The sequence below is a fragment of the Momordica charantia genome, assembly GCF_013281855.1.
Source record: "Momordica charantia cultivar OHB3-1 chromosome 9 unlocalized genomic scaffold, Mcharantia_2.0 BLBB01000009.1, whole genome shotgun sequence".
Lineage (NCBI taxonomy): Eukaryota > Viridiplantae > Streptophyta > Magnoliopsida > Cucurbitales > Cucurbitaceae > Momordica > Momordica charantia.
This window is the reverse complement of record NW_028275167.1, coordinates 9072632-9098211: the sequence shown is the minus strand read 5'-3', so window position 1 is coordinate 9098211 and position 25580 is coordinate 9072632. Positions and strand designations below refer to the sequence as shown.

Here is a 25580-nt window from a genome sequence, read left to right as displayed (position 1 = left end):
CGTTAGTAATAACTCAACGAATAAAATTTATAATTTTTCATACAATCTTTTCCTTTCCCCCTATTTCAGGGGTAGCTCGATACGGAGTTTTAGGCAAAACTTTTATTTAAAGGCCTTAATATACAAAATATCATCTAAAATTTATTTTTATTACTTTTTGAGATGCAAAATTATGTATTAAATTTTGATAATCTAAGTTCGTTGATATATCATTTTCAATGAACAATATGACTAATCCATTTAATCTTTCTTGTGACATAATTGACCTTAAATACGATTAATTTTAATTTTGAAAAGCATGCTTTCAGTAGAAGCACTATTAATAATATTTTAGAAGCAATATATACATTTGTAAAAGCGTTTACCTTTTTATATAATTTAATATTTTGATAGGATAGTCAATTTAATTTTGCAAGACTTCTCTTAATATTTTTAATTCAAAAAATAAATATAAATAGCTAATGTAAGTAAATATATCATGTTTTAATATATTTATTTCATGCTATAAATTCATTCCATTTAAAAAATAAATAAAAATAAAATAGGTAAATATTAATAAATTATATAATATTATGAAATAATAATTCTATAAATTTTATAATATATACATTAATAAACTAATTAATAATAACTAAATATTAGTTGGTAACTACTTCCATACAAATATATAACTAAATACATTGAATAATTTTTGGGTGATTGTAGTGGGTAGTAAAAATAATTAATGTATTTCAAAAAATGTTACCAACTTTTCAAAATTTTAAATATAGTAAAATATTTGAATTTTTATTTTCGGATTTTTTATTATTCCGATTTTACCTTTATGATATCTGATGTAAATTCAATGTATATCTATATCTGATATATACATCTGATGTACCTCTGATATACTTCCGATATACATCTAATGTACTCTGATATACATTATCAGATATATGTATTATACCTCTAATATATATATCTTATGTACCTCTAATTTACGATATATTAAATATATTTACAATTGGTATATCAAACGTTTAATTTTTAGTGGTATATCAGCTGTTTAAACTATAGTTTACCATTGCAATTTGTTGTATACTAATATTATCGATAATGTTGATTACTATATCACTACTATTTATTTTATATTAATATTAATTGGATACTAAATATAAGAGATACCAACTGTTATAAATTTATAAAGTATATCAAATTTCTAACTTGTTTTTTTTTCTTTGGACGTGCATGATCTACATAAACTTTTTATACCATAACTTTATATTCCAATTTTTTTTTTTTGCACCATCATTTTCGTATGAAAAATAGTGGATATAATAGTATTATATCAACACAAATGTATCATAATTATATTAGTAGATATCATGATCATATTAGAGGTATATTAGTGGAAATTAGACGCATATTAGTAGTATATATCAGTGTTATATTAATGTTAAATCATATAATCATATATAAGAAGTTATATAAGTAGATATCATAGTTATATCAGTGATATATCATTTGTATATCGAATGGTAAATTAGAGACATATCAAATATGTATCACAAATATATAAATGTTGTATAGGCATGGTAAATCAATGGTTATCATGTGTATATTAGTGGTAAGTCATGTTAAGAATTTAGTAGATATCATAGTTATATGAGAAGTAAATCAATTGTATATCATTATTATATTAGTGGTATATCAGAGATATATATTAGCAGTCAGATATATTACAAATGTATATCAAATATATATATTGCAGGGTAAAGTTGTAATTTTAAAATTGAACCTCCGTTCTTTTGTTGAAAAAAAATGCTATATTTGAAAAAACTAGATGTGGTTACTATTTTACTTATTTTACTAAATATTTTTGACATATTTGCTACTGTCCCATAATTTTTTGAATTTCAATTTTCAATTCGGCTATCAAATATATATTTGAAAATATTGAAACATCTCTATTATTTATTGAATCCCTTCTTATTTTCAGGATTTAATTTTTGCAAGAAGTGTTATTCAATCTAAAATGAGGTCAACATAACCCTATTCTAATTGGTACCTGTCTTTCAGCCTCATCATTAGGCTGGGCCGGCCCGGCCCAGCCCAAAGAAGTAATGGCCCAAACTTGGTTCAAGCCCAAGCTCTACGGGCCTCAAGTATTGTTTGGGCCGGGCTTGGGTCGGCCCAACCACTCAAACCTAGGCTCATAGCCCAATCCATGAGCCTAAGTTGTTGAGCCAAAGTTGGATCGGGCTTGGATCGGCCCTTTGGATCGAGCTTGAATCGGCCCGTATATTAATATATTTTAATTATCAAATTTTAAAATTTAAATAATTTCCAAACTAAGTTTTTTATTTTTAAATTCTAGAATATGCGTTTTTATATAATTTTTGGTACATTTTTTTTGTTATTTTTATAATCTTACTAATAAATTTTATTATGTCATATTTTATAAATTCAAGTTGCCTTATTTTAAAAAATTATATTTTTTATTTTTAAAAATTAAATTTATATCTTTTTACAAGAGAAATTGAAAATTTAAACACTCTGAATTGGAACATGAGAGGATTTGAGATTGAGAATTAGAATTAGAATTTGAGTGAAGAAAAAGAAAAGAATGTTGATATTTATAAGAAAATTTTGTATTAAGAAATTTTAAAAATTACAACCTAATATTAGATATATTTAAAATAATTTTTAAATTTTGAATTTGGGAAGTTGGAGAGTTTCCTCCTAATATGTTTCAAAACAATGATTTAAATGAGATATTGGGGAGTGGTAGAATCTCTTCGTAATATGTACTATTTAGTAGGGGGAAACAAAAGATTTATAGCCTACCATATCTAATTTATTTTTTATAATAAATAAATAATAAAAGAATATTTTAATATTATATAATATAAATATTAATAAATATTGGATTGGGCTTTTGGGCCGGCCCTACGGGCCAATCCAAATACAGCTCAAACGGGTTTGCCCACGGACCGGCCCAAATTAAAAAATGAATATCCATATCCAATCCAATTAATAAAATGGTTGGATTGGGCCGGACCGGTCAAACGTTGACCTTGGATCGAGCTTGGATCGGACTTGGGCTGGGCCTGGACCGACCTTTAGATCTCGGGCCCGATGATGAGGCTGACCTGTCTTCAATCAAAATGTCATGAGTTGGAATCGATTAAACTCCTAGCAATCCAAAAACGACAAAATTTTGTGGTAGATTGTAATTAACATGGCAGTGCGCCAAGATCTCCCGCGGACCACCGAGACGCCTATCTACCCATTTTCAATGTGAAGAAGTTGGAGCTTCAGCTTCTTTGATTATCGCAACGGCTTTCCCAATGCCACGTTGAGATTCCATGGCGCATCGATTTCTAGCCTCAACTTCATGCCTCATCAACGTTCCAGCACAACCACCATGTTCGCTACTTTTCAAGATCCACCCACCAAACTTCTACATGCGCATTGCCTGCTAATTCCCGACCAGGGTGTATAAATTTTTCTGGGTAATTCTTCTCGTTCTTCGTTCTTCCTGAATTTTGATCAGAAATGGCGGCCAAGGAAGATGCTAGTTCCACCGGCATCAGGGTACAAGCGATGCAATTCGCTTATGAAAGTGATTCTCCTATTTTCGTTGAATTTAATCTTGAGATTGGCCCTGGATCTCGATGTCTTCTCGTTGGCGCCAACGGATCTGGTACTTGAATCCCGTTTATCTCGTTTGGTTTAGTGTAAGAATTTGGGGGCCAAACAAGTTCTAAACGTGAAGTATGAAATGATTTAAATTGCAGCAGCCGTATAGTTTCTTAAATTGTATGCAATTGGTAACCCATTAAAACGCTCATGAATTATCTTATACAGTGGCGTGATATGGATATGAACCTACGTATCAAATTCAAATTTGCCTGTCATTCTGGAATCCTTCTTTCGCGTTGCTGTTATTTGATTTTAGGAAGTTGGTTTTCAGACAGTGTGTAAACTTTTTTGAGATTCCATTCTGGATAATAGTTTCTTTTGCTTGTTTTTTATTGGATTTCTTACCCTGCCATTTCTTGTACTTCTGATTAACCAAATTATTCTGTTTCACGCCACGGGGGGAAGGCAGATTCCAATGTTAGAGAAACAAATGGTCCTCTCCTCATGGCGGACCTTTCAAGACATTGATACATGTTATGGTTATCCACTTCTGTGCAGGGAAAACAACTTTGCTGAAAATTTTGGCAGGCAAACATATGGTTGGAGGAAGAGACGTTGTCCGGGTTCTAAATAGTTCAGCCTTTCATGACACTCACCTTGTATGTAGTGGTGATTTGGCCTACTTGGGAGGGTCTTGGAGTAAGACCATTAGCTCTGCAGTAAGTACCTTACTTGCAAGTTGCACTTCCTGTTTAAGCTGTTAGCTGCTGGATCGCTTTTATATATTTCTGTTCTCCTTGCACGAATAGGATTATCTATGCATTTATGCCTCACAAGTATCTTCTAAATTAAATTTGGATGCAAATTCAATTGATCTGATTTGTCTCAAACAAAGCATCGAACGTCTTATGCTGAATATATCCTCGTCTTTTTTGGAAACTCAGGGAGAGGTTGCATTACAGGGAGATTTTTCTGCTGAACATATGATATTCGGAGGTGTGATACATTCGATTGCATTATATTTGCGGTGTTCGGCATTGTAACTGTGACCTTATATTATATTTCGTATCCTCATATGTGGGGAGCAGATTTTTCTTTTTCCTCCTATAGACAGGAACTTTTAGGATACTTGATAGCAACTTTGATATCTGTCTTAAAATAAAGCAAAGATTACAAAATATGGGTAAGAAAGCTTCTTTACTCTTCTAATTCTAAGTTACTTGGATTACTCTTAACTATAAAATCCTTCACTCTAACAAGCCCTTATAACCAGCTCACTAGTTATGACTAATATATTAAACCCCTAGAGCAACCCTATTATTACTCTGCCCTGAAATCCACCTTTTCTGGAGGGTGTGAGCTAAGTAATATGCTCAAGTGGAGAACCGAAAATGCTGATAAGCTCTTCAGGTCCCTTCTTTTTTCAGAAAAAAAGCAAGAAAATCAAGTCACGGTATCTAGGAACTTATCTCTAACACTATCTGAAGATACAAGTAAAGTAGGAATTGGAGGCATTGGTTAGAAATTTCTTTTTACCACAATAGTTCAACCAACCAAACTTCTTAATCATTCCGGGTAATATTCATCCATATTGAACCTCTGTATTTTTCCCATCCAGCCACCAGATATGGTTAATTCCCAAATTGTATAGCTTGCTTGAAAAATAGGAACCTAAACTTAATTGACCCATGCTAGACTAACTGCAGTTAACATCAAAAGTTGAACATCATGAGTATAACCCAATTCTCACCCATCTCATTATACTTTACCATATCTTTTCTGAAGCCAACCTCACTAGAAATCAACTCCCACGACATCAGGTAACGCTACCAACATCTTCTCAGACTTGTGCAGCCCATGCTTAACGGTCAAGCTTTATTGCCAAACCTGAAGATCTACAACTGATGGTGTATCGAAGTTCCAACTGTCATAACATTGTGAACTCTAACTTGCTCTCTCCAGAATCACATTTAAACTCAAGTGCCTGGACTCATGTTCCCTATCTCTACTGGAAATTTGGCAGTCAAGACTTTGTTGGCTTTCCTTTTCCTTGTCTTCCTTACTCTTAGACGTCTTAGTTGTTTCTTCTACTTTTCTTTTCCAAATTTAGGGCTTTTCCAATGGTGGAAGCTACTTTTCTCACCAACACAACGTAGGAGGCCCAAGGTTACATCTCTTCAATCAATAAAGTTGGTTGAGAATTTCCTTCTTGATTTGCTTGGTTTTTTCGTCAGGTCTTTGTTCTTTTCGATTTTTTCAGTAAATTTTGATGAGATTTGTAATTTCTTTTTTTTTCAAATTATAGCAAACATAGATGTATGTATAGGGTAAATGGGTCATGAATGATAATTTTTGATTTCTTTGATTGTTGTGTTGGGAAAGAGCCATTACTTGGCCCACCTTGGTACTTCTAATATGGGGCATTTAAGCTCCAACTTCTAGCCCATCACAAAATTGTTTTGACTCATCCATATGCCTCCACTCCCTTCAACCATCTTCCTGATGCTGCCCTGCCAGAGCCACTGTGATTTTCGGCTGAAAGTTCTTTCCCTTCTGGTTTGATCTACTCTTTTGTGATATTTCAGAGTTTGTGGCAAAGTTTGATTCTAAATCTCCTCGAGGGTCTTTTGATACATTCATAACACCACCGTTTGGTCTGTTTTGGAACCTGTTGCCATCAATTTTCTCTGTTCCAACATGGTTTTTCGGCTTCTGCCTTTTGGTTCTGGCTCTTTCTCCTCTTCTCCAGTGTTTTCTGACCTTTTCATGATTGTGCAATACTTTTCCTAAAGTTTAGCCATGCGGTTTTGATTTCCGAACTGGTGTTACTGACCTGACTTGGTTTGTGTTCTTTAGCTCCTCATCTGCTCATTCTTATCTCCTAAAAGCCGGATTATTATCATTTTGACCTGATCAATTTCTTTTCGCCATAGTTTTTCTTCAATCTCATGTGGATTCTTCTTATGCTTGGCTCTCCAATGGATTTTTCCAACTGCTACCCCTCTGTTATAGCCCTAGATTCCAATTTTTTTTGCCTCTAGTCTTGCTGTTCCTGAATTCTGCAGTCTCATTGATGTATTAACACTCATCATCTCCTCTAGTATGCTGTACGTGTCCAACAATTTTTCCCTGAATTTGGGATCCATTTCCAAGGATGAACATGCTCTAATACCAATTTTCTAGGAACCACATTTATATTTGTATTAGAATGAAGAAAAAAATGGTGAAGAAACAAGAGTTTTCCCCTCACAACATACTTATCTAACAACTAACTCACTCTAACAATCTTAAATTTATATCACCTCCTCCCTATTTATACCGCCCTCACTCTAACAAACTTCTCTAACCATTTATTAGTTATGATTAATATAACACCTAAAGACGCCACTAATACAATCCCATCAATGCTTTAGCGTCCTCTTTGTATGAATTAAGATTTTCATGTACTTGATTCAATTTGAATAGGTTGTATACAAATTTTCCTTTGATTAGCTGCTACCATACAAATTAATGCCCCTCATTTATATTGATAGTCGAAGGAACGGATCCCGAAAGGAGAGATAGGTTGATTGACCTGCTTGATATAGATCTCCAGTGGCGAATGCATAAGGTATCTGATGGGCAACGTCGTCGGGTGCAAATCTGCATGGGCCTATTACATCCTTTCAAGGTATTGAATACAGATTTTAACATTTGATTTAAATCCTATTTTAGTCCTGGTAGGTTTGTTTCATTTTGGTTCTTAAACTTTCAAAATGTCATTTGGTTTCTTAACTTTTTTAAGATAATTATTTTGGTCCTTGCTATGTTATTTTATCATCTAATATTTGTTTATCCATTCATTTTCAAACTATGTGGTTTGAATACATGCTCTAGTTAACACATTATTACTTATACTTAAAGCCACGTTATGAATGTGTTAAGAGAAAAATAAAGGTAAGGATCAGAATATTCTTTTGAAGTTTAGGAACTATAATATATTTTTTTGAAGTTTAGGGACTACAATGGAACAAATTTGAAAATCAAGGACCCAAATGGAATGATGCTGAAAGTTTAGGGATTACAATAGCATTTGAACCTACAGATTTTTAGCCCACTGTGAATGGATTGGGTGGCCAGCAAGTTTACTCTGATTTTCACTTCCGTTCTTTTAACCAAATTCTTCACCAATTGAGTTTAAAGTTCTAGTCAAGCATTTACATGGCTCAGATTATAATTGTACATTTTACATTCTGATTTACATTTCACCTTCGTGGAAATATTGCAACAGATCGTTATCTGCTAACTTTCAATTAATGTTTTTGACTTGTCAGGTTCTTTTGCTAGATGAAGTCACAGTCGACCTTGATGTTGTTGCAAGGATGGACCTTCTGGACTTTCTAAAGGAAGAATGTGATCAGGTATTGAATCTTTTTTTTTTTTTTTTGATATGTAACTGAGAGAAGTATGTTACTTCAAAAAATAACCAAAGAACAGCCTAGGGCCGGGTAGAGGGAACCCCCAAAAAATACCGATGAAGGACCTTCTAATTGTTAGTAATCATCACACAAGAATTTTGTGTGGTTAGAGTACCCACGCTGAGGCACTATGCTGCACATTAAGACAAAAAGAGAACTTATATCCAAAGATCCTAAGATTTCTTTCTTTCCAAATATTCTGAAGGGCCTAAATAGTGCAATTCCAAAGGATCTTCCCCTTTTTTTAAAAAGGCTTTCTACATCATACTACAATTCAAACTAAAAGCAATTGGCTGACACATGCTAAATTATGCCACATTAATTTCGTGTTGAATGGCAATATCGTCCAGAATAGAAGATATAATCATGCTCTCTAGTAACCTTACAAATCCAGAATTTCATTCTAAGCACTAGGCTTAAAATTAACGATAGCATAACTAATCGCAATATTTTCATTGGAAGTTCTCAAATTGATGGTGTTTCATTAGCCTAGTTAAGGCATTAGTAACATTTCTATAGGTTGAAGATTCAAATCTCCACTTGCAAGGATGTAATGTTATATTCTAAAAAAGAAAATGACGGTGTCCTTATATTCAATGTCGATGTTGATAAAATTGTCAAACCCTTGAGATTATTTAATGATCACCCTTTTCATAATAAACTCTCCCTTCTCCCTGCATTACTTGCCCTTCTCCCTGCATTACTTGGCAGAATATTTTTATATAAGTTCTTTCAGGTTCGAAGCGTCCCCCCTCCGTAGTTTCATTCACCAATGAAATCTCTATATTACCCCTGAAATGTCTATAAGAGTAATTGAAGAACTGGTTGTTTTGTATACAGAGGAGAGCCACAATTGTTTATGCAACACACATATTTGATGGGCTGGAGACATGGGCCACTCATCTGGCATATATTCAAGATGGTGAGCTTAGAAAATCAGAAAAGTTATCTGAAGTTGAAGAGTTGAAGAACTCAGCCAATCTGCTCTCAGTGGTTGAGTCTTGGCTGCGAGCTGAAACCAAATCTGAGAAGAAGAAGAAGAACATCTCTCCTTCCGTTGCGTCTCCTTTCATGTCTTCCAGACATATGGCTTATTACCGTTAGCTTTGCTATAATTATCTTGCACTTAGAACTATAAAGAGGTTCATTATGATTGATTTAATTTAATGAAAGCTTAGAATAAAGAAGAAAATAGTTTAAATAATTAACTGGGTTGGTTTACAAATTTAAGATTTAGAATGATTTTTGTTCTCATTTCTTTTCATGATATAAAGTAAATGTAACCATTGTTTCTATCGAATCTTATGGAGTTCTATTGTTTGTAATACTGGTTTATTTGTAATAATCTTATGGATCATGTCTTCCAATTTGAAGGGAATAAGAACGAATGTTGTTGGTCTCACCCTAGATTGACAAATGTTAAGGGGTGGTGGTAATAATTTTAGGGAAGAACGGACCAAACATTTTCATAATAGTATAATATTCTCTGCCTTTGAGCAGAGATGTTATCTCACTTGTATACTCGTGATCTTTTTATTTAACCAATGTGAAACTTTGATCACATTCTCATGAGATAGGAGTTTTCTCTTCCAAAATAATTCATAATGATCGTATCAATTATTAAGATATTCTATCAATTTTTGATTGTTCGTGATCACTAAGCAAAAATATTTCAATAAAGATATTCTTGAATGATATTATCTGACTTTCAAAGTCATGTACGGTGGCAATACCAAACCAAATATGCCACCAAATACGAGTCGAAGTATCTGTTGAATGTACTCCAAAAAAAAGTATCTATTTAATGACTAATTGTTTTTGTTATTCAATCATTCAATAAACATGATTGAATTTAGTAAAATAGTATTCAATAATTTATTTGAAATGATTGAAAATATTTACTTATCAAAGGAATTCATCTCTGTTTTTAAATGTTAATATAATTTTATACTGTGTAATTTATCCCCAAAAAAATCATTGAAACATGCACGGCTTTTGTAAATGTAAAGTTGTACACAATGTCAGGTGAATCTTCTTATTGTATCACAAGAAAATTGACACAATATGAAAGAATAATATCTTTAATTAATATAGACATACCATTAATAGTTACTTTTACTTATTTTAAGATTAAATGATTATTTGTTAATTTAACTATCTTTTATTATTTTTTTTTATAATTTTATAGAAATATCTATTGAAATCAACATCTTATCGATATTTTTTATTTTAAGCACTATAAATTGAGATCTCGACATTTTCATCGATATTGACATTTAAAATTTTAGTTGTACGGATGGAAAATGAAAATATCTCATTCAGAGTTGTAGCAATGTTCTAATCGTAAGGGGCTTTTATATCCAAAGTTAGAAAGGAATCAATAGATCTATAAATAAATAAAAGATTATAATTAAAATTTAAAAAATGTCTATTACATTAGATATAATAATGTCTAAACTTTTAATTGAGGAGAAAGGAAAAATCTAGAACATAAACATAAACTAATATATTAACTTTTTTTTATCCCAATTCTATCTTTTTATAAATCAAACCGAACATAATTCAAATGTATAAAGGTACTTATTATCATCCTTAAGGTTGATCGTTTGATCTCCCACTTTGCAACAATTGAACTAAAAAAGAAAAATCGCATCCCTATAAATATTTCTAAAGCAATAAAAATGAATAAATATTATCTAACAATACTTTCTATAACTAGTGCATCTCTTATCGACTTTTCTTTCCCTTCTTCACTCTCACTACTCTTTTCCACACCTAAACTCTACCTAATCTCTCTTAAGTTTTAACCCACTTCTTTCATTTTTCTTTTAAATTTTTCATTATTTATATTTCAGTAATTTCTCAATTCTAAAAAAAAAACACAATTTTAACTTAATTAAAATTATTTTGTTACTAAACACTACAATAGAGAAATACTTTTGATTAAAAAAAACTCAACTCTTTAAAAGGAAGAGAATTTTTGCCCCCAAGTGATAGCTCAATAAATCCCATATTTACCCAATCATACACTCAAAAAGTGTTCTAATTTGGTACAAATTGAGCATCAAATATGTAGCAATGGAGGAAATGAACAAAACTCATTAGCTCTTTTGCCAAACTACTGTTTGGAAATTTGACTCTCACTGTTACTAAAATAAAGATACTAAAAATACCTTCTAACTCTTTCTATTTCATTTCTTGTATTTTCAACTTTAATTCATTCATTTTAGTAGCTACTTTAATTCATTCCTTTTAATTTATGCACTTTTAAAATGTTTATTGTTTATTTTGATCCTCATACTTTAAATATACTTTAAATATATTGAGTGTAGTATTTATCGTGCTGAAATTATAATAGGAAAAATGAGGTTAAAAATAAAAATGAAAAGACCAAAATGGTCACCTATAGAGACCAAAACAAACATTTTTAAAATACAAAGACTAAAATGAACTAAAATTAAAAGTAAAATGACCAAAATAAATTCATTTTAAAAAATACAAACCAAAACAAAAAGTATAGAAACAAAAATGGTATTTTAACCAATAAATAAATACTAATTCTACTAATAGAGATGGTAAAAAACCGACAGAAAAAAGTGTTATGCAGACAAACATATTACACATCAAAGTTTGTGCATATATATTAGAGAGTTGAAATATTATCCAGTACAGCAGAAATTAACAAGGCAGTTTGGTCTTTTTTTTTTTTTTTTTTCCTTTTTGAGTTTTTGGGTAAGTTTCTGAGTTCTTACTACTAATTTCATTCATACACTGCCACATCCATTGACGGTTAATACTCTAAACAGTTAACGAAGGATCAGTCACCTCTTAACATCTTTGATCTGATTCAGTGAAGATATGCAGCAGCTTGATACTGGTAAGCGTTGCCGAAGTAGTTTCCATGAGCTGCAGGAGACATGTTGTATGTGGCCGAGCCCAAGAGGGATGGGCAATGGTTGTCGGTGGGGCTCGGGTACATGTAGGGTCTGTTGTCATACATGTACTGTGGATACCTATCTGTCACTCTAGCATAGAAGTTCTTGTCGGTGACATTGTTGTTATTGACGAGCGGGGCATAACCAACGCCATTAGCACGGGGTCGCTTTGGTTGAGGTTTTGTTGCCTCAGTCACCCTTTTCTTGTCAGCCTTGGCTTTCTCGAGCTGGAGAACCCGTTTTTGAAGAGGGTCGACTGGATATTGGTGTTCGAGTTTGTGCTCTTCAATGCACTTGACTACGGCCTTGAGGGCGGTCAGCTCTCTGTCACTAACATCATTCTGAAATTCATACCAAACCAAGTCAAGGAAAAGGAGAAATATCAGAGGGAGAAATATATATTTTTTTTTATAGGAAACAAATTTCATTGATAGCATGTGAAATATACAACAATAGCGCACAAAAAGTCTAGAGGATCTAACTGCTGCATGTTTTGATCCCAAGTGCAAATGAGAAGAAAATTCTAAAGGGGAAATTGAATGCCTACATTATCATGAATATTGTTTTCTTTCTTTTCCTTCCTTTCTTTTATATCCATGATTAACCGGACCAGCCTGTATACATTTAATCTCATAAAACAATTGTTTGACTCTGCTGCATCATTTAATCTCATAAAACAATTGTTTGACTCTGCTGCATTTGGTTGGGGTATATTTTGTAGAACTCAAACAACTAGAAATATAAATAAAATAAAATAAAAAAGATTGAAACATAAAAAGATAAGACTATGATTATAGAAATTCGAAGTATTTGGATGCTCCCTCTTCATATCACTCAAGCCTAAACCGGACTAACAATTGCCTGCCTCCATCCATTTTCCCTCGCTCTATTTATAAGCCATTCTACCAACTTTCCTAACTAATTACTAATATATCCTTAATATCTTAATAATATTCTTAATTCTATCCTGATAGGATTCCTTTCAGATTTTCATAATACTATAACCATCACGGATTGGTTTACTGACCATTGGGGCTAATGAAAAACTAAAGCTGCTTAGAGGGAATGCAGTTGTTAGTGAGTATCATGAGTCTTATCGCCAAAACAATGTTCTGGAATTACTATTGGGACTAATAAAGCAATTTCGCAGGCTGATCATTCTGACCAAATATTAACCAAAAGTAGAAGGATTGTCAACTTCTCCTCTGTTTCTTAACTTTTATCATGTGTCGAGGTGATGCTTCTACTTCCTACATGGTTTGAAGCCATTGGTGTAATTCCTACTAAAAATAATCAATAGTTAAGATTATTTTATCATGGCACCAGCACCAGTAACCAATATGAGTTCCTAACAGTTAATTTTTTGATTTAGAAAAGTAACTAAACAAATCTCAATTAATATGGAAAAACCTGTGCAGTGGAGGATGCATTTCCAGATTTGACTGGTGAAGACACCTTCTTCGCCTCCTTTAGATAGGATTTCAGCAATGGCACTGGAGAGAACTGCTCTGTCAGTTCAAATGCAAAAGCCAAATTCACTGCGTCAATTTGCCTTCCACTGTTAACCAATACTTCGATGACACCTGTCGAAACACGAACAAATTAACAAGAGAATGACAGAAGAGAAAGTTGAGATAAATCGCATCCTACCCTAAAGCAGTCCTGTGGTCAAGAACACCATATTAGAAAAGAGTCAAGATCCAGATAAAAATAACTATAATAGTATCACAAGCATAGTAGCTTTTTCAACGTTTCGGCACTTATATTTTTCGAAATCTCTAGTAATTCCAGAATATGTCTGCGTTTTGAATGCTTGTGGTTATATAACTTCCAAAGAAGACAATTCAGGATAGAGGGGGGAAAAGGGGGTCTACCGAGCTGTAAAAACCCCGCCTCAGAAAAAATGAGGTAAAGTCATTTACTCATTGTGCAACGTGCTACCGTGCCCTAAGTTTAAGCAAAATTATGCAGAAAGAGGCATAGGAGCAGTGCTTATTTTGAAAACTGTTTCTAAAACAGTTTTAACGCATTTGTTTTCAGAACTATTTTTAAGAATGGTGATATAGACAAGTTAATGTTATTATATACGCTACACATTAGAATGACTATTTACAAATTCATGAAATAAGTTACCAGTCAGAATGCCCTTAAAGAAAATAAGAAGAAACAACTTTATCCAAACATAAATTTCACAACATTTGTGCTCTCAAAACAGATCATTGTTTTTAAAATAATATTCAAACAAGCCTAAGTCACTGCTCTATTATTCTTGGCACAATTGGATCTCAGATTGCTGTAACCTTGAGGATTATTCAGCAACAAATTCCTCGGGATTGGGGGGAGGGAGGAGCAAGTTTGAAGGGATATAACTACTGAAGATGGAAGCTTGCAAATATGGAAATATAGTAATTTCTTTCAACCAAATTAATCTTTGCAGGCTAAGAAGTACAGACACTTTATTTTAAGGTAATGTGTCCGTGTCGGACACTCTGACACTTATTGGACAATTGATAGGCTTATAGACGTGTCACATACTAATTGTAAAAAGTGAATATGGATTCAACACTTGTTAGTCACATATAGAACACTTGTTAAGCATAAGAAATAGACATAAATAGTAGTATGGGGCAAAATAATAAACTTTGAGAGAAAAATACATCAAACTCATTTATTTATTCATAAAAATGCACAAGTTTATTGACTTTAAATTTCCTTCCTAAAAAAATTTTATATTTTAATTGCCGTGTCCGTGTCCTAGATTTTTAATAACGTGTCGCCATGTCCGTGTCGTGTTCGTGTCTCATGTCCGTATCCATGCTTCTTAATTACAGGAGCTCCTTAAAGCATTAGCTTTTTTGTCTACTAAGAAAACAGAAATTTCATCAAAAGAAATGAAAGTATAAAAATTATGGTTGAAATGGGCAGCCACAAAGGAGGACGGTATCCACAGAAGATTAAACAGGCTACAGAAAACACAAACAAGAAAACAGCCTAAAGCAGGAACAAATGCCTACGCCAAAGAACCAAAGAACCAAATAATTTCCCTTTGGGCCAATATATTTTTTTCTAATATATATGTGCGTGTGTTCTCATGTTTGTTTAGTTTGATCATTTTCTCTTTTTCTGGAAAGTTGAAAATTATTATCTCATGATACCGTCAAATTTAAATTTTGCCTACAATGATGGAAAACTGAAAAAATAATTCTAAAATTCAGCACAGCTATGAACAAGAATAAAAAATTCTTGGATAAGAACTAAACATACGATGCTTTGTGGGCTGAATATGTGAAGGGATTTTTTCATTATTTTTACTTTCTACATATTCTTTTGTTATGGACATTACAAGTTCAAATGCCTTACATGTCCTAAATTAAAGTTTTAATAGCCACCGATCTAAAAATATCTTGATATCCTAACAACATTTGTTTTACTTTTTGAAAAGGTATCATACTTTCATGGAGAAAAAAAAATGAAAGAATACAAGGCATACAAAAAACAACCCCAAGCAAAGGGTGCCGAACTAAAATAAAAGGAGGCTCCAATCTAACGAATAACCTAACAGATAGTTACAAAAATGCTTAACCACCAAGACCTAGAGAGAAACACAAAACCTAACAAGGGACCAAACTTCCTCCCAAAATCTCTTCACCCCTCTAAAAATCATATTGTTTCTTGACATCCACAATCCTCATAAAATAGCACAAACACTGTTGAGCCATAGAAAAACTATCACAAAAGGGCAAAATAAGGAGCAACTCCTCCACCAGCAAACTACCATCTTTAGGCCAAGCCAAGCATAAACCAAACCCCTAAAAAAAATAGTTCCCAACCAAGTAAGCAAAATTACAGCCTCAAAGAAGGTTATCAACATACTCTGATGCACCCCTACAAATGATACAACACTGGAGCCCTATTAATAGAGTTTCCTAACAAACTGATCCAAAATATTAACTCTACCATGAAGAACCTGTCACACAAAATTTAACCTTCTTTGGAATTTAAATCTTCCACACCGAGGAGAAGACAGGAGAGACGGAAAAAGGAAAGGCAAGAAAACCCGTTAGAAGGACTAGGTCCCCACAAACAATTATCCCTTCTCCTCGAGAAAATAGAAAAATCCCCAAGCATAGACAAAAGAGCCAGAATACCTATTGCTTTCCTATCGGATAAAGGTTGACAGAAGCCATTAGCAAGGGAGAAAAATATCCCGAGAGAAGGTTGGACAGACGCCACCGACTAATTCCGCATCGAGGACAAATGATATAAACGCGAAAACAAGGAGTAGAGGGGTCTAACCTCCAACCACCAATCCTCCTAACGCTGCCCCACAAATCCCCTCCCATCCTTCATAAACTTTTCTAAGGTCTTACTAACTCAAAAAACAAGGAGAGATAGTCGGAATCCCACAAGATAGACTTGATAACTGTTAATCTACCCCTCTTGAAAAGAAGCTTCTCTTCCAAGAAAAGAAACGTTTTTTAACCTTTTCCACCACCAGATCCCAAAAAGAAGCACTCTTAGGATTATGCCTGAGAGGAGAACCCAAATAGGTATCCTAATCCCATATGTTATGATCAAGTGAGAATTGCATAGAATCAGCTAAAGTTCTTTTCTAGAAACATGAAATAATAAAGAGGACAACAAACATACAGTCCAATAAAAGGAGCCAAGCCAAGACTAACTATACAGAAAAGAGCACCAACCAGGAAGAATAAAGCCTAACAAATAATTTTAAAAATCTTTGTAGTGTTACGATGTCCAGTTATATTTTACTAACAAATACATTTTTCAGCTAAACATATCACTGGCCCCTAAAATTTATCCCATTTTCAATTTAGTCCAAACATTTTGTAATTATCAACTATGTATAATTTTTTTGGATTGGAGATGCTTTCAGTGGGTTGGCATCCCTTTTGTCAGGCTAGTTTTTCATATGTCCTTGTATTTCTTTCATTTCTCTCAATGAAAGTTCAGTTTCTTCTAAAACAATAATAATAACTTAGTCCTAGCATTTTGAAAGTTTCAAGTTTTCCCTTAAGGTGTCAATTATTTTCTATCGACTCAACTGAATAACAAAATTGAAATTGAAATTTTGAATTTTTTACACCCATCTTAACTAATCTCACGAGTCAGCTTACAAAAATTCTTATTTGAATTTTTTAATAATTAGGATAAATTATATAGTTATTAATTAATATTTAAAAATATCAGCTCCTAGAAAATAATATTATTGAATGTCGGGCTAGGTTCTTTGGGATTTTGTGGGGAATTTGGGGGGAATGAAACAATAGAATCTTTAGGGGAGTGGAAAGAGAGAGTGGAAGTTTGTTTGGGACCTCATAAGGTTTAATGTCCCTTTATGGGGTCTGGTTCGAATTTGTTCTGTAATTATCAGTTAGGTCATATTCTTTTGGATTGGAAGCCCTTTCTCTAGGTTGGCTTCCTTTTTCGGGGCTATGTTTTTGTATGCCCTTGTATTTCTATTTTGTTTTCATTTTTCTCTATGAAAAGTTTGGTTTCTTATAAAAAAAAAAATTATTGAATGTCAATATCACCATTTCTTTGTTCCATTTGGATGGCATTACTCATTAGAGACTAGATTGAAAAAATTTGACTCAACCTAAGCTAAGAACCCCTCTGAAGTTAATATGAAAATTCAGTACCCTAAGAAGATCAAAGTGTCTTTTGGGGGTCTTTCTCATAAAAGCTTGAACACACATGACAATTTACAAAAGAGACTCAGGAAGAGGTGCATCTCTCCATCAGTATGCTATCTTTGTCTCAGTAGTGCAGAGAGCATGGATCATCTGTTTTTGCATTGCCCTTTTGCTACTGACATGTGGATATTCTTGATGAAAGTTTTAGGTCTTACGTTATCATTTTTTGGTGGAGGATTGCCTCCTAGAAGCTCTTCAGGGGTGGTCTTTGAAAGGGAAAGTGAAAATCCCTTTGGAGTTGTGCTGTTAGATCTATCGTTTGGTGCTTATGGAAGAAACATAATCAACGAGCTTTCAACAATGAAGCTCATTCTTTCGGTTCTTTAGATTTTTTTTCATGGCCTCTTGGTGCCTCAACCATAAGAAATTTTTTTGTAACTATGGTATAGATATGCTCATCTTTGACTGGAAAGCTATAATACATTAATGTTTTGGGAGGGGCCTTTCACAACCCTGGCCTTGAGGTTGTTCTCTTTCCTTTTTTTCAATATATTTCATCTCTTATTTTATAAAATTACAAAAATAAAATAAAATAATTGATTCACTAAAAAAGTGTTTGAAGCCTATTTCAGTCCATAAACTTCCAGACTTAATATATTTTACTTCCTAAACTTTCTATTTTACTTCCTAAACTTTCAAATATTTTGTTTTTATCCCTCAACCTTATGTTTATTCCGGTCCCTAAATTTTCAAACATTTTGTTATAGTTCCTAAACTTTGCATAAACAATTATTTTAATCCCCACTATTACTTTTCAGTATCTAACATACATCTGAACATATTTAGAAATCCCACAGATGACTAACTCTACACAAGGCTTCAGATACTTGTCAGTTGTCCATAGACACCTACCCTAAAAAACTTTAATTAAAAACGAAGGGAAACGACAAAAATGGTTTTTGTTCGAAGTTTAAAGACAAATACATTTTTGAAATCTTAGGACCAAAATGGGAAAACAGGATCAAAAAAGGATTTAAACCCTAAAAATAGCTGACTTAAAAGTGAACAGAACACCCAATCTGTTCATTTAAGAAAATTGATCTCATGGGCATAATTATAGTAGGTCAAGACATGGTTTAAGAATGAAAGACAGACCTGGCATTTTGTCTGATAACCCTAGAGATCGACATAAATCAGCTGCTTGGCGGCGACGGGAGACCATTGGTACAAGCCTGGATAACTCTACATCATTAAAATCAGATGCAATGCCAAAAGTATCCAGAAGCTGCAAAAAGGCATGAGCCTCCAATGAGTTGCCATTACTAGCATCCACATCAAGAGCATCCAACTTCGGTTTCCATTCTCCAGCAATTTTCTTTGCTTGCACCTTAACTCCAGCTGAAATCACTTCAGAAACAGAGACAACATCCAGAGTTTTCAGCAAAATGCTTAAACATTCCATCAACATGATGCAGGTTCGACGTGAACCCAGTAGATCTGAGTTCTTCTTTCCATCCAAGTTTGCAACTTCTCCACTGTAAAAGTCTTCCAAGGAGTCCAAGACCATACAGGCTGGGTTTGCTGCAGCTTTCAGTGCAAATGGAATCTCCTCCCTTATTGCAGCAAGGTTCTTCCGGTTGTCTGATATAAATTTGTGCAGCCCTGCTGAGTCCATCTCTTCACATAATTGTATTAATTGAGGATAAGACTTGACCCCAAAGTGTCCATCATCATGAGTCTCTTTCAAATCTTCTGAGTTATTTTCACTAGTCAAAGAATCAGGTGGTTTATCTACCACATTTAGTTCCCCACTTTGATAGTCATCAGGGCAAGCAGGCATTTCTGATGACACCTTCCTATGCTTTTCTCGTGCATTGGCAACGGCAAATGCTGCAGCATCTCTTTTATTTTGAAGATTCTCCAGTGAGGCCTGCTCTTTAGCCAAAATAGCAGCTTCCCGCTTCTCTAACATTTGACGGGCCTCTGTTGTTTTGGATTCATATTCTTTTTCTTGGTCTTCTAACTCATGAAAACGCCTCTTCAAGGATTTCTCTAGCCCATGGAAATGTTCTTCAAGTTCTTTCCATTTCAAATTAAGTGTCAGTGCTTTGTGACTTTCAAGCTCAGCAAATGCTTTCTGAAGCTGTTGTATCTTAGAGGTTGTAGAGTCAATTAGCGTTTCAACTGAATGTGCGACATCCATGGCAAAGGAGCTGAAGGTGATAGGAAGAGAGAGAAGATGTCATAAACTGTCAATTTGAATTTATTAATCCAATTAGACGTATACCAAAAAAATAAAATGAAAAAAATCCATACTACAACTTGCATTAAACTGTCACAAATAATCCCACACTTTGGAACCAAAGGGGAAAAGCACAAAAGATGGTTAATATCCTCTACATCACACTAATATATGGCATGTACAGACCTACAAGCCAAGAAAAAAGTTGAATCTTCTTCGTGATTTTCAACTTCCACATTTTAGAGAGAAAAAAAAGCATGTTGAAGAAGGAAAAGGAGATAAAATCAATCAAACAAATAAAGACTAACAAGTGAAGACAGCAATTTAAATCACAAGCAAAAGTTGATAAGCTCTGGAGAGAAATAGACAGTTTGGATTAAGGAAAGAATGGAAGCTAACTTGTCGATCTTTTGAATAAGGGCTCTACGAAAATAAAAATAAAAAAGGGGACTCTCCCCTTGATCAAGAAAATATATACAAGAGGGCTACAGGATTTTTTTTTTTTATAAGAAATGAAACTTTCATTATCAAAGACGAGGAGTACAAAAAAGGAGATGAGTTATCCCTGCACACCAAAAGGCTACAAAAAGGAATGAAAAAGCTACAGAAGAAAAAAGCGAAAACTGTTGCCGAAGTGTTCTATACTAAAGCTAATGATCCAACCAAAAACGAACTCTACATCCAACCTCCACCAAAAAAATGTAACAACATGCAAGAAACTAAGTGAAAATGAAGAAATCATCTCCAAGAGTTTGCCAAAAGCAAGCATAGCTTAGCGATAATTGGTATATATCTCTAACCAAGAGGTCATGAGTTTGAATCCCCACTCCCACATGTTGTACTAAAAAAAACAATAATAACAAAAAAATCATCTCCAAGGGTTTTTAAAGGGCTGATCGATTCCTGGATGGACCATGCTAAATGTAGAATCCATCTCATGTGCAAAACCGTTGTTTATCTTTTTTTTAATAAGAAAAACCCTCAATTATCTAACAATGTAGAACAACCCAATGTCCCCTAAACAACACAAAACATCCACACCGAAGACAGCACAACCTCCTCACAATTAAGGAAAAACAATGAACACCAGACCAATTCAGAGATTACAAAAATCTAGGAGAGGGTGAAAATGACCAGATCAAGAGCCTTAAACGTGGAAATAAAAAATAAGTTATGCATTCTATTCTCTCTTCTCAAGAGAGTAACCATCACATCTCTACAAATGACCATGTTAAATCCAACCTGAACATGTCTTGGAACTATAGATAAATTGGAGTTACAAAGTTAATTATGGTCAATAGGAACTATTGTCATTTTTTGGAAGGAAACAAATATTTCATTGATAGTATGAAATATACAAAAGGCCACATGGGCAATTACAAGAAAGCCTTCCAGCTTGTAATAAGATTGTTAAGAGAGTAGCTATTAAAAGGTGAGTAGAAACATTTACACCATCCAAGAGTTAAGAGAGTAACTCTGTCAAAAAAGATCTCAAAGGGAAGAACTTTATCATTAAAGACCCTATTGTTTCTCTCCAACCAAAGACTCCATAAGAAAGCCCTTATAAATTGAACCCACAGTGTAGCCTTTTCCTTTTTAAAAGGGTGTCCAAACAGTAAGCAGTCAAGGAAAATGGCAGGGTGAATGTGCAGTGCAGTTTTCCATCCAAAAGCAGTGAGCATAATGTCCCAAAAACGAGCATCAAAAGAACAAGTAATGAAAATATGGCCCTGGTCTTCGGATGCCTCTATACAGAGATGGCAACAGTTTGGGGAGAGAACGATGTGGGGAAGTTTCCTTTGAATCCTGTGGTGTGTGTTTATCGCGCCATGACTGAGCTCCCAACAAAAAAACTTTACTTTCTTTGGACAGAGACCTTTCCAGATGCTATGGAACAGTGTTGGGACGGGTTGTGAGGGAGTGGTAGATAGCACTCTGTACATATATCTGGTGGAAAATGCTTTGGTTGCTTCGTGTGGCCATATCCATAGATCATCCTGGGTCGTAGGGGCAATCTCTGAAAGGGTTTGTGAAAGGCTTAACCACTCCATTCAACAATGACATTCAACAATGACAATGGTTTTATTGAAGTTAATAAGGAATAGAGATTGACCCTAAAATTAGCCTCATGGAGACAAACCCAAGTTAAAGGAAGCACTGCCAGCAAAAAACCATGCTAATATAAAGCAAGGCAAGTATATCTTCCCAAACTCTTGATATACGAACAGAAAAATAGGTAGAGGCTAAGGCAAACTCTTGATAGGCAGACTTCAAAATGCATCAAACAGCTTTGTTTGAGGAAGGAGAATGAGAAACATGATCAACTAAAGTCTGAGGCAAAGGCAAGAGGTGAAGTCATCTTAGTACTAAGAAGCAACCAAAAGGCAAGCCAGGGTTTAGGTGAAAGGTGCAACGATGGAGACTAATATTCCCATTCAGCCATTCCATAGAACGTTGTTAATAATCTCAAGGGTGGTTACTATTTTCTTTGGTAGGAATCTCAAGGGTGTTTGCTTTCTAGAATTTTCTCTCATTGAACTTGTCTTGTTTGGTTGTGTTTTAGTTGGTCTTTGAACATTTCTGGATAGTGTTACAATTTTTTCCACTCCAAAATTTTATTGGAATACCAAACTAATCTATTGAATTGTTTCTTACTGTCTAGTACTTTCACCCACCAGTGTGAGTACACTCGTGTATTTTTAGCCTATAGCAAATATCAAAATTTTACCCAGCTCTTCTATTTTCACATACACACAAGAGAAGGGGAAATGAAAGAAAGAAACAAGAAAACAACAACCGAACAAGCATACATAACATTGTTCCAGTTGGAGGCATTCGGATGAGTTTCTACATTCTAAGTTTCCAAGTTTTAGATTACTTATTAAAAACAATAGGATTAGTTCAATATTCATTTTAACAAGCTTCAAAAGGAGGTGGGTCCAAATGGAAAATGTAACACTTTGGATTGTGGGTAATGTTTCAAAAGAAAAAAATAAATGTTATGCGATGAAATATACAAAAATGACCAATTAACTTGAAGTAATAGCATGACCTGTATTTGTCAAAAGATTAAAAAGTAGAGGATTTATGAAGTTCCTTCATTACCTCTGTACGGGTCGGTTACCTTTTAATTTTGAATATTCTGCGCTTCATTGTTTAAAAGACTGTGCTGATAAAAGCATAGCTATCAGTTTGGCTTTATTTATGTGGGGTTTTTCATATCTTTGTGTTTTCATTTTATCTCCTCGTTTGTAATCAATGGAAGTTCTACTTGACAGTTGTCACTGATCAAAAGATGGTTATAGTGATCATAATAGATCAAAGGCTCTGCTGCTACATAAAACAATTGATAAATCCACTAAACTGCATGCAAAAACTGCCGCCTCCCGTATAGAAAGCGTTAAGCTTTTCATTACTCAAGATCAAAAAGAAACCCACACACTGGATAAATTGGCAAAACAGAGCCGAACTAAAAATCTTTCAGATCCTACATAGAAAAGAACTGAAATGCGCAGCAACCAGAAGAGATTCAAATGAGATAGTTTTCAGGAAATCAGACCAACACATTTGGATTGATTCTCACTTCTTGCTTTCCAGGAAGAACCACCAAACCACCCTTCCAAATTACTCCCTCTCAAGTCCCAACACACGACCAAAAACACATTTCCACCCAAAATCGAACCTAATTTGAGAAAACAACGCAAAAAGATCCTAAAACACCACCAAACAGAATACCCATCATCAAAAACACGGTAGCAGCTCAAATTAGAAAAAAGAAGTAACATCACAATCGAACCCTCGATGGTAAATACTTCCCAGTTCCCAGTTCCCACCAAAAACTCCAACAGTGAAGGAGGGCACAGTATTGGGCGCAAAGAACAGCTTCCAGAACAATTACCCACAAGCATAAAGCACAGAAATGGATCTGAATGAAAGAGAAAAAGCAGAAAAAAAGTTTACCCGATTGATGGAGTGAGAGATGGCACACGAATCACTGGGGAGACTGCAAATAAATGCTTGACCTAACAAACTGAGATGAAAATCAAACATCCAAACCAAAACCAAAACCAGAGAGAGAAGAGGAATAGAGGGAGAAAAATAGAGGAAAGAGGAAAGTAGATTAGGGACAATGAAAAGTATTTATTGCAGCCACAGCCAAGTGAGGTACAGTTTCTCGCCATTCTCTCTCTTAACTTTTTTGGGGCACTCCCGTTTTTTATATTTCCCATCCCCCCATGCCCCCACTTCTTTCTTCCTCACTCTTCCCTGTTTCTTTTGGGATAAAAGAATCTTATGTAATAAATTTTTCACTAACCCCTAAGTTCTTTTTTTAAGGTTAAACTATATATTTTGTTTGGTAATTTCTAGCTCTTGAATTTTTAAAAATAACAATTTAGTCTCTATAGTTTAAAATTCATTATGATTTAGTCTCCGTCATTAAATATTACATTAGATTTAATCGAACGTTGATGTGATTGCCAACTAGAATTGATATGTTCAAATTAAAGGGCTATCAGGCAAGTTTGTCCAATTTTAAATTTTAAATTTTATCCTTAATTTTTTAAGGTTAAAAAACATATTTGGTCTGCCAAAGCGAGTATAGCTCAGCGATAATTCATAGTTCCAACCAAGAGGTTGTGAGTTTGATCTCCTACCTCACATGTTGTACTAAAAAAACATATTTGGTCCATGTATTTTCATTGAAGTGATGATTTAGTCTTTTGTAACGATTTAGTCTCTCTACTCATTAGTAATAATTTAGTCTCTAAACTTTACTAGGTAAAGATTAAGTTTTTATAATTTAAAGTTTGTAACGATTTAATCTCCGTCGTGAGATTTTTTTTTTTTATTAAGTTTCTTATATATGTAGATGGATAAACCTATAAGGGACTAGATGTGTTTATAAATTACAAATAATAAATCATTATATGATTAAAAAAACTGACACTTAATCTTTGTTTATGCAAAAATTTGATCGAGATATAACCTGGTCCAGGTATGACCGTTGGAAGAGCTTGACCTGCTCCAGGTATAACTATTGGGAGAGCTTGGGTGTCCTTGAGAAGGAATGACCAACTCAGGAGGTCAAGGTATAGGCTGACTGGAATGAACTGAAGTGTCAGGAACGAGCTGGAAGGTCACTTGGCGAGGAAAAACCTGCACAAGGGAACAAACTCTCCGATGCGCAAGTCAATTTTGTGTCCGACCTTAGTATGGAGGTCAAGCTAGAATATCATACCTGACTAAAGAGTGAAGTGTCATATTTATAGGTTGAGGTACTCGACAAGAAATCCGACCAGAGGTTAAACATGTTGGGACCAAGGTCGGCCTGTCTGGAGCAACTATTCCAGTTCATACTCTTGTCATCTGGAATTCGGCGAAGTATGGAAGGTCGTTCCTCCCTTGAATGATCTTCAGAGAAGACCTTCAGGGAAAGGTCTCAGGTCGGCCATCAGGGAAGACCTTCAAAGTTAGACCTTTCTTTGTCCTCTACATGATAGTACAATTTTCACCCCAAACAATTCCTAACTGGTGTAAGAACCATATAATCCCTCCAGTTGAATTCAAGAACTTCAATTGTGTCCTTAACAGAGTGAGCTCTATTGGGAAGTGGATTCCACCTCCCTAACCAGAAACCCCAAATAATCAATAAAATCAATAGTTT

General features: G+C 34.2%; 2 protein-coding genes across 3 annotated transcripts; one reads left to right on the top strand and one right to left on the bottom strand.

The window, feature by feature from the left end:
- The first annotated feature begins 3233 nt into the window (after nt 1-3233).
- Nucleotides 3234-9653, top strand: LOC111024482 (ABC transporter I family member 19). The gene is made up of 6 exons (XM_022302179.2): nt 3234-3685; nt 4183-4343; nt 4569-4620; nt 7158-7294; nt 7938-8024; nt 8922-9653. Exons 1-6 carry the CDS (start codon nt 3538-3540, stop codon nt 9183-9185), a joined length of 849 nt encoding a protein of 282 aa, XP_022157871.1. The 5' UTR covers nt 3234-3537; the 3' UTR covers nt 9186-9653.
- A 2044-nt stretch (nt 9654-11697) lies between these two features.
- LOC111024479 (FRIGIDA-like protein) lies at nt 11698-24038 on the bottom strand. 2 transcript variants are annotated; one of them, XM_022302171.2, is made up of 4 exons: nt 23876-24038; nt 18829-19922; nt 13427-13599; nt 11698-12357 (listed from the first exon to the last, which is right to left on the bottom strand). In XM_022302171.2, the coding sequence occupies exons 2-4, from the start codon at nt 19874-19876 to the stop codon at nt 11929-11931; spliced, it is 1650 nt and encodes a 549-aa protein (XP_022157863.1). In that variant the 5' UTR covers nt 19877-19922; nt 23876-24038; the 3' UTR covers nt 11698-11928. The 2 variants fall into 2 exon arrangements, with proteins under 2 accessions (XP_022157863.1, XP_022157862.1); XM_022302170.2 differs by having other exon boundaries at nt 18829-19886; nt 23876-24037.
- Between the last annotated feature and the right edge of the window lie 1542 nt (nt 24039-25580).

Excerpts from the sequence above, each read along its gene's own strand:
- LOC111024482 (XM_022302179.2), top strand. The coding sequence starts at position 3,538 with ATGGCGGCCAAGGAAGATGCTAGTTCCACCGGCATCAGGGTACAAGCG. Across the intron at positions 3,686-4,182 it reads CGTTGGCGCCAACGGATCTG|GGAAAACAACTTTGCTGAAA; the intron begins GTACTTGAATCC and ends ACTTCTGTGCAG. Across the intron at positions 4,621-7,157 it reads TGAACATATGATATTCGGAG|TCGAAGGAACGGATCCCGAA; the intron begins GTGTGATACATT and ends TTATATTGATAG.
- LOC111024479 (XM_022302171.2), bottom strand. The coding sequence starts at position 19,876 with ATGGATGTCGCACATTCAGTTGAAACGCTAATTGACTCTACAACCTCT. Across the intron at positions 13,600-18,828 it reads GTTATCAGACAAAATGCCAG|GTGTCATCGAAGTATTGGTT; the intron begins GTCTGTCTTTCA and ends GTGTTTCGACAG. Across the intron at positions 12,358-13,426 it reads ATGCATCCTCCACTGCACAG|AATGATGTTAGTGACAGAGA; the intron begins GTTTTTCCATAT and ends TATGAATTTCAG.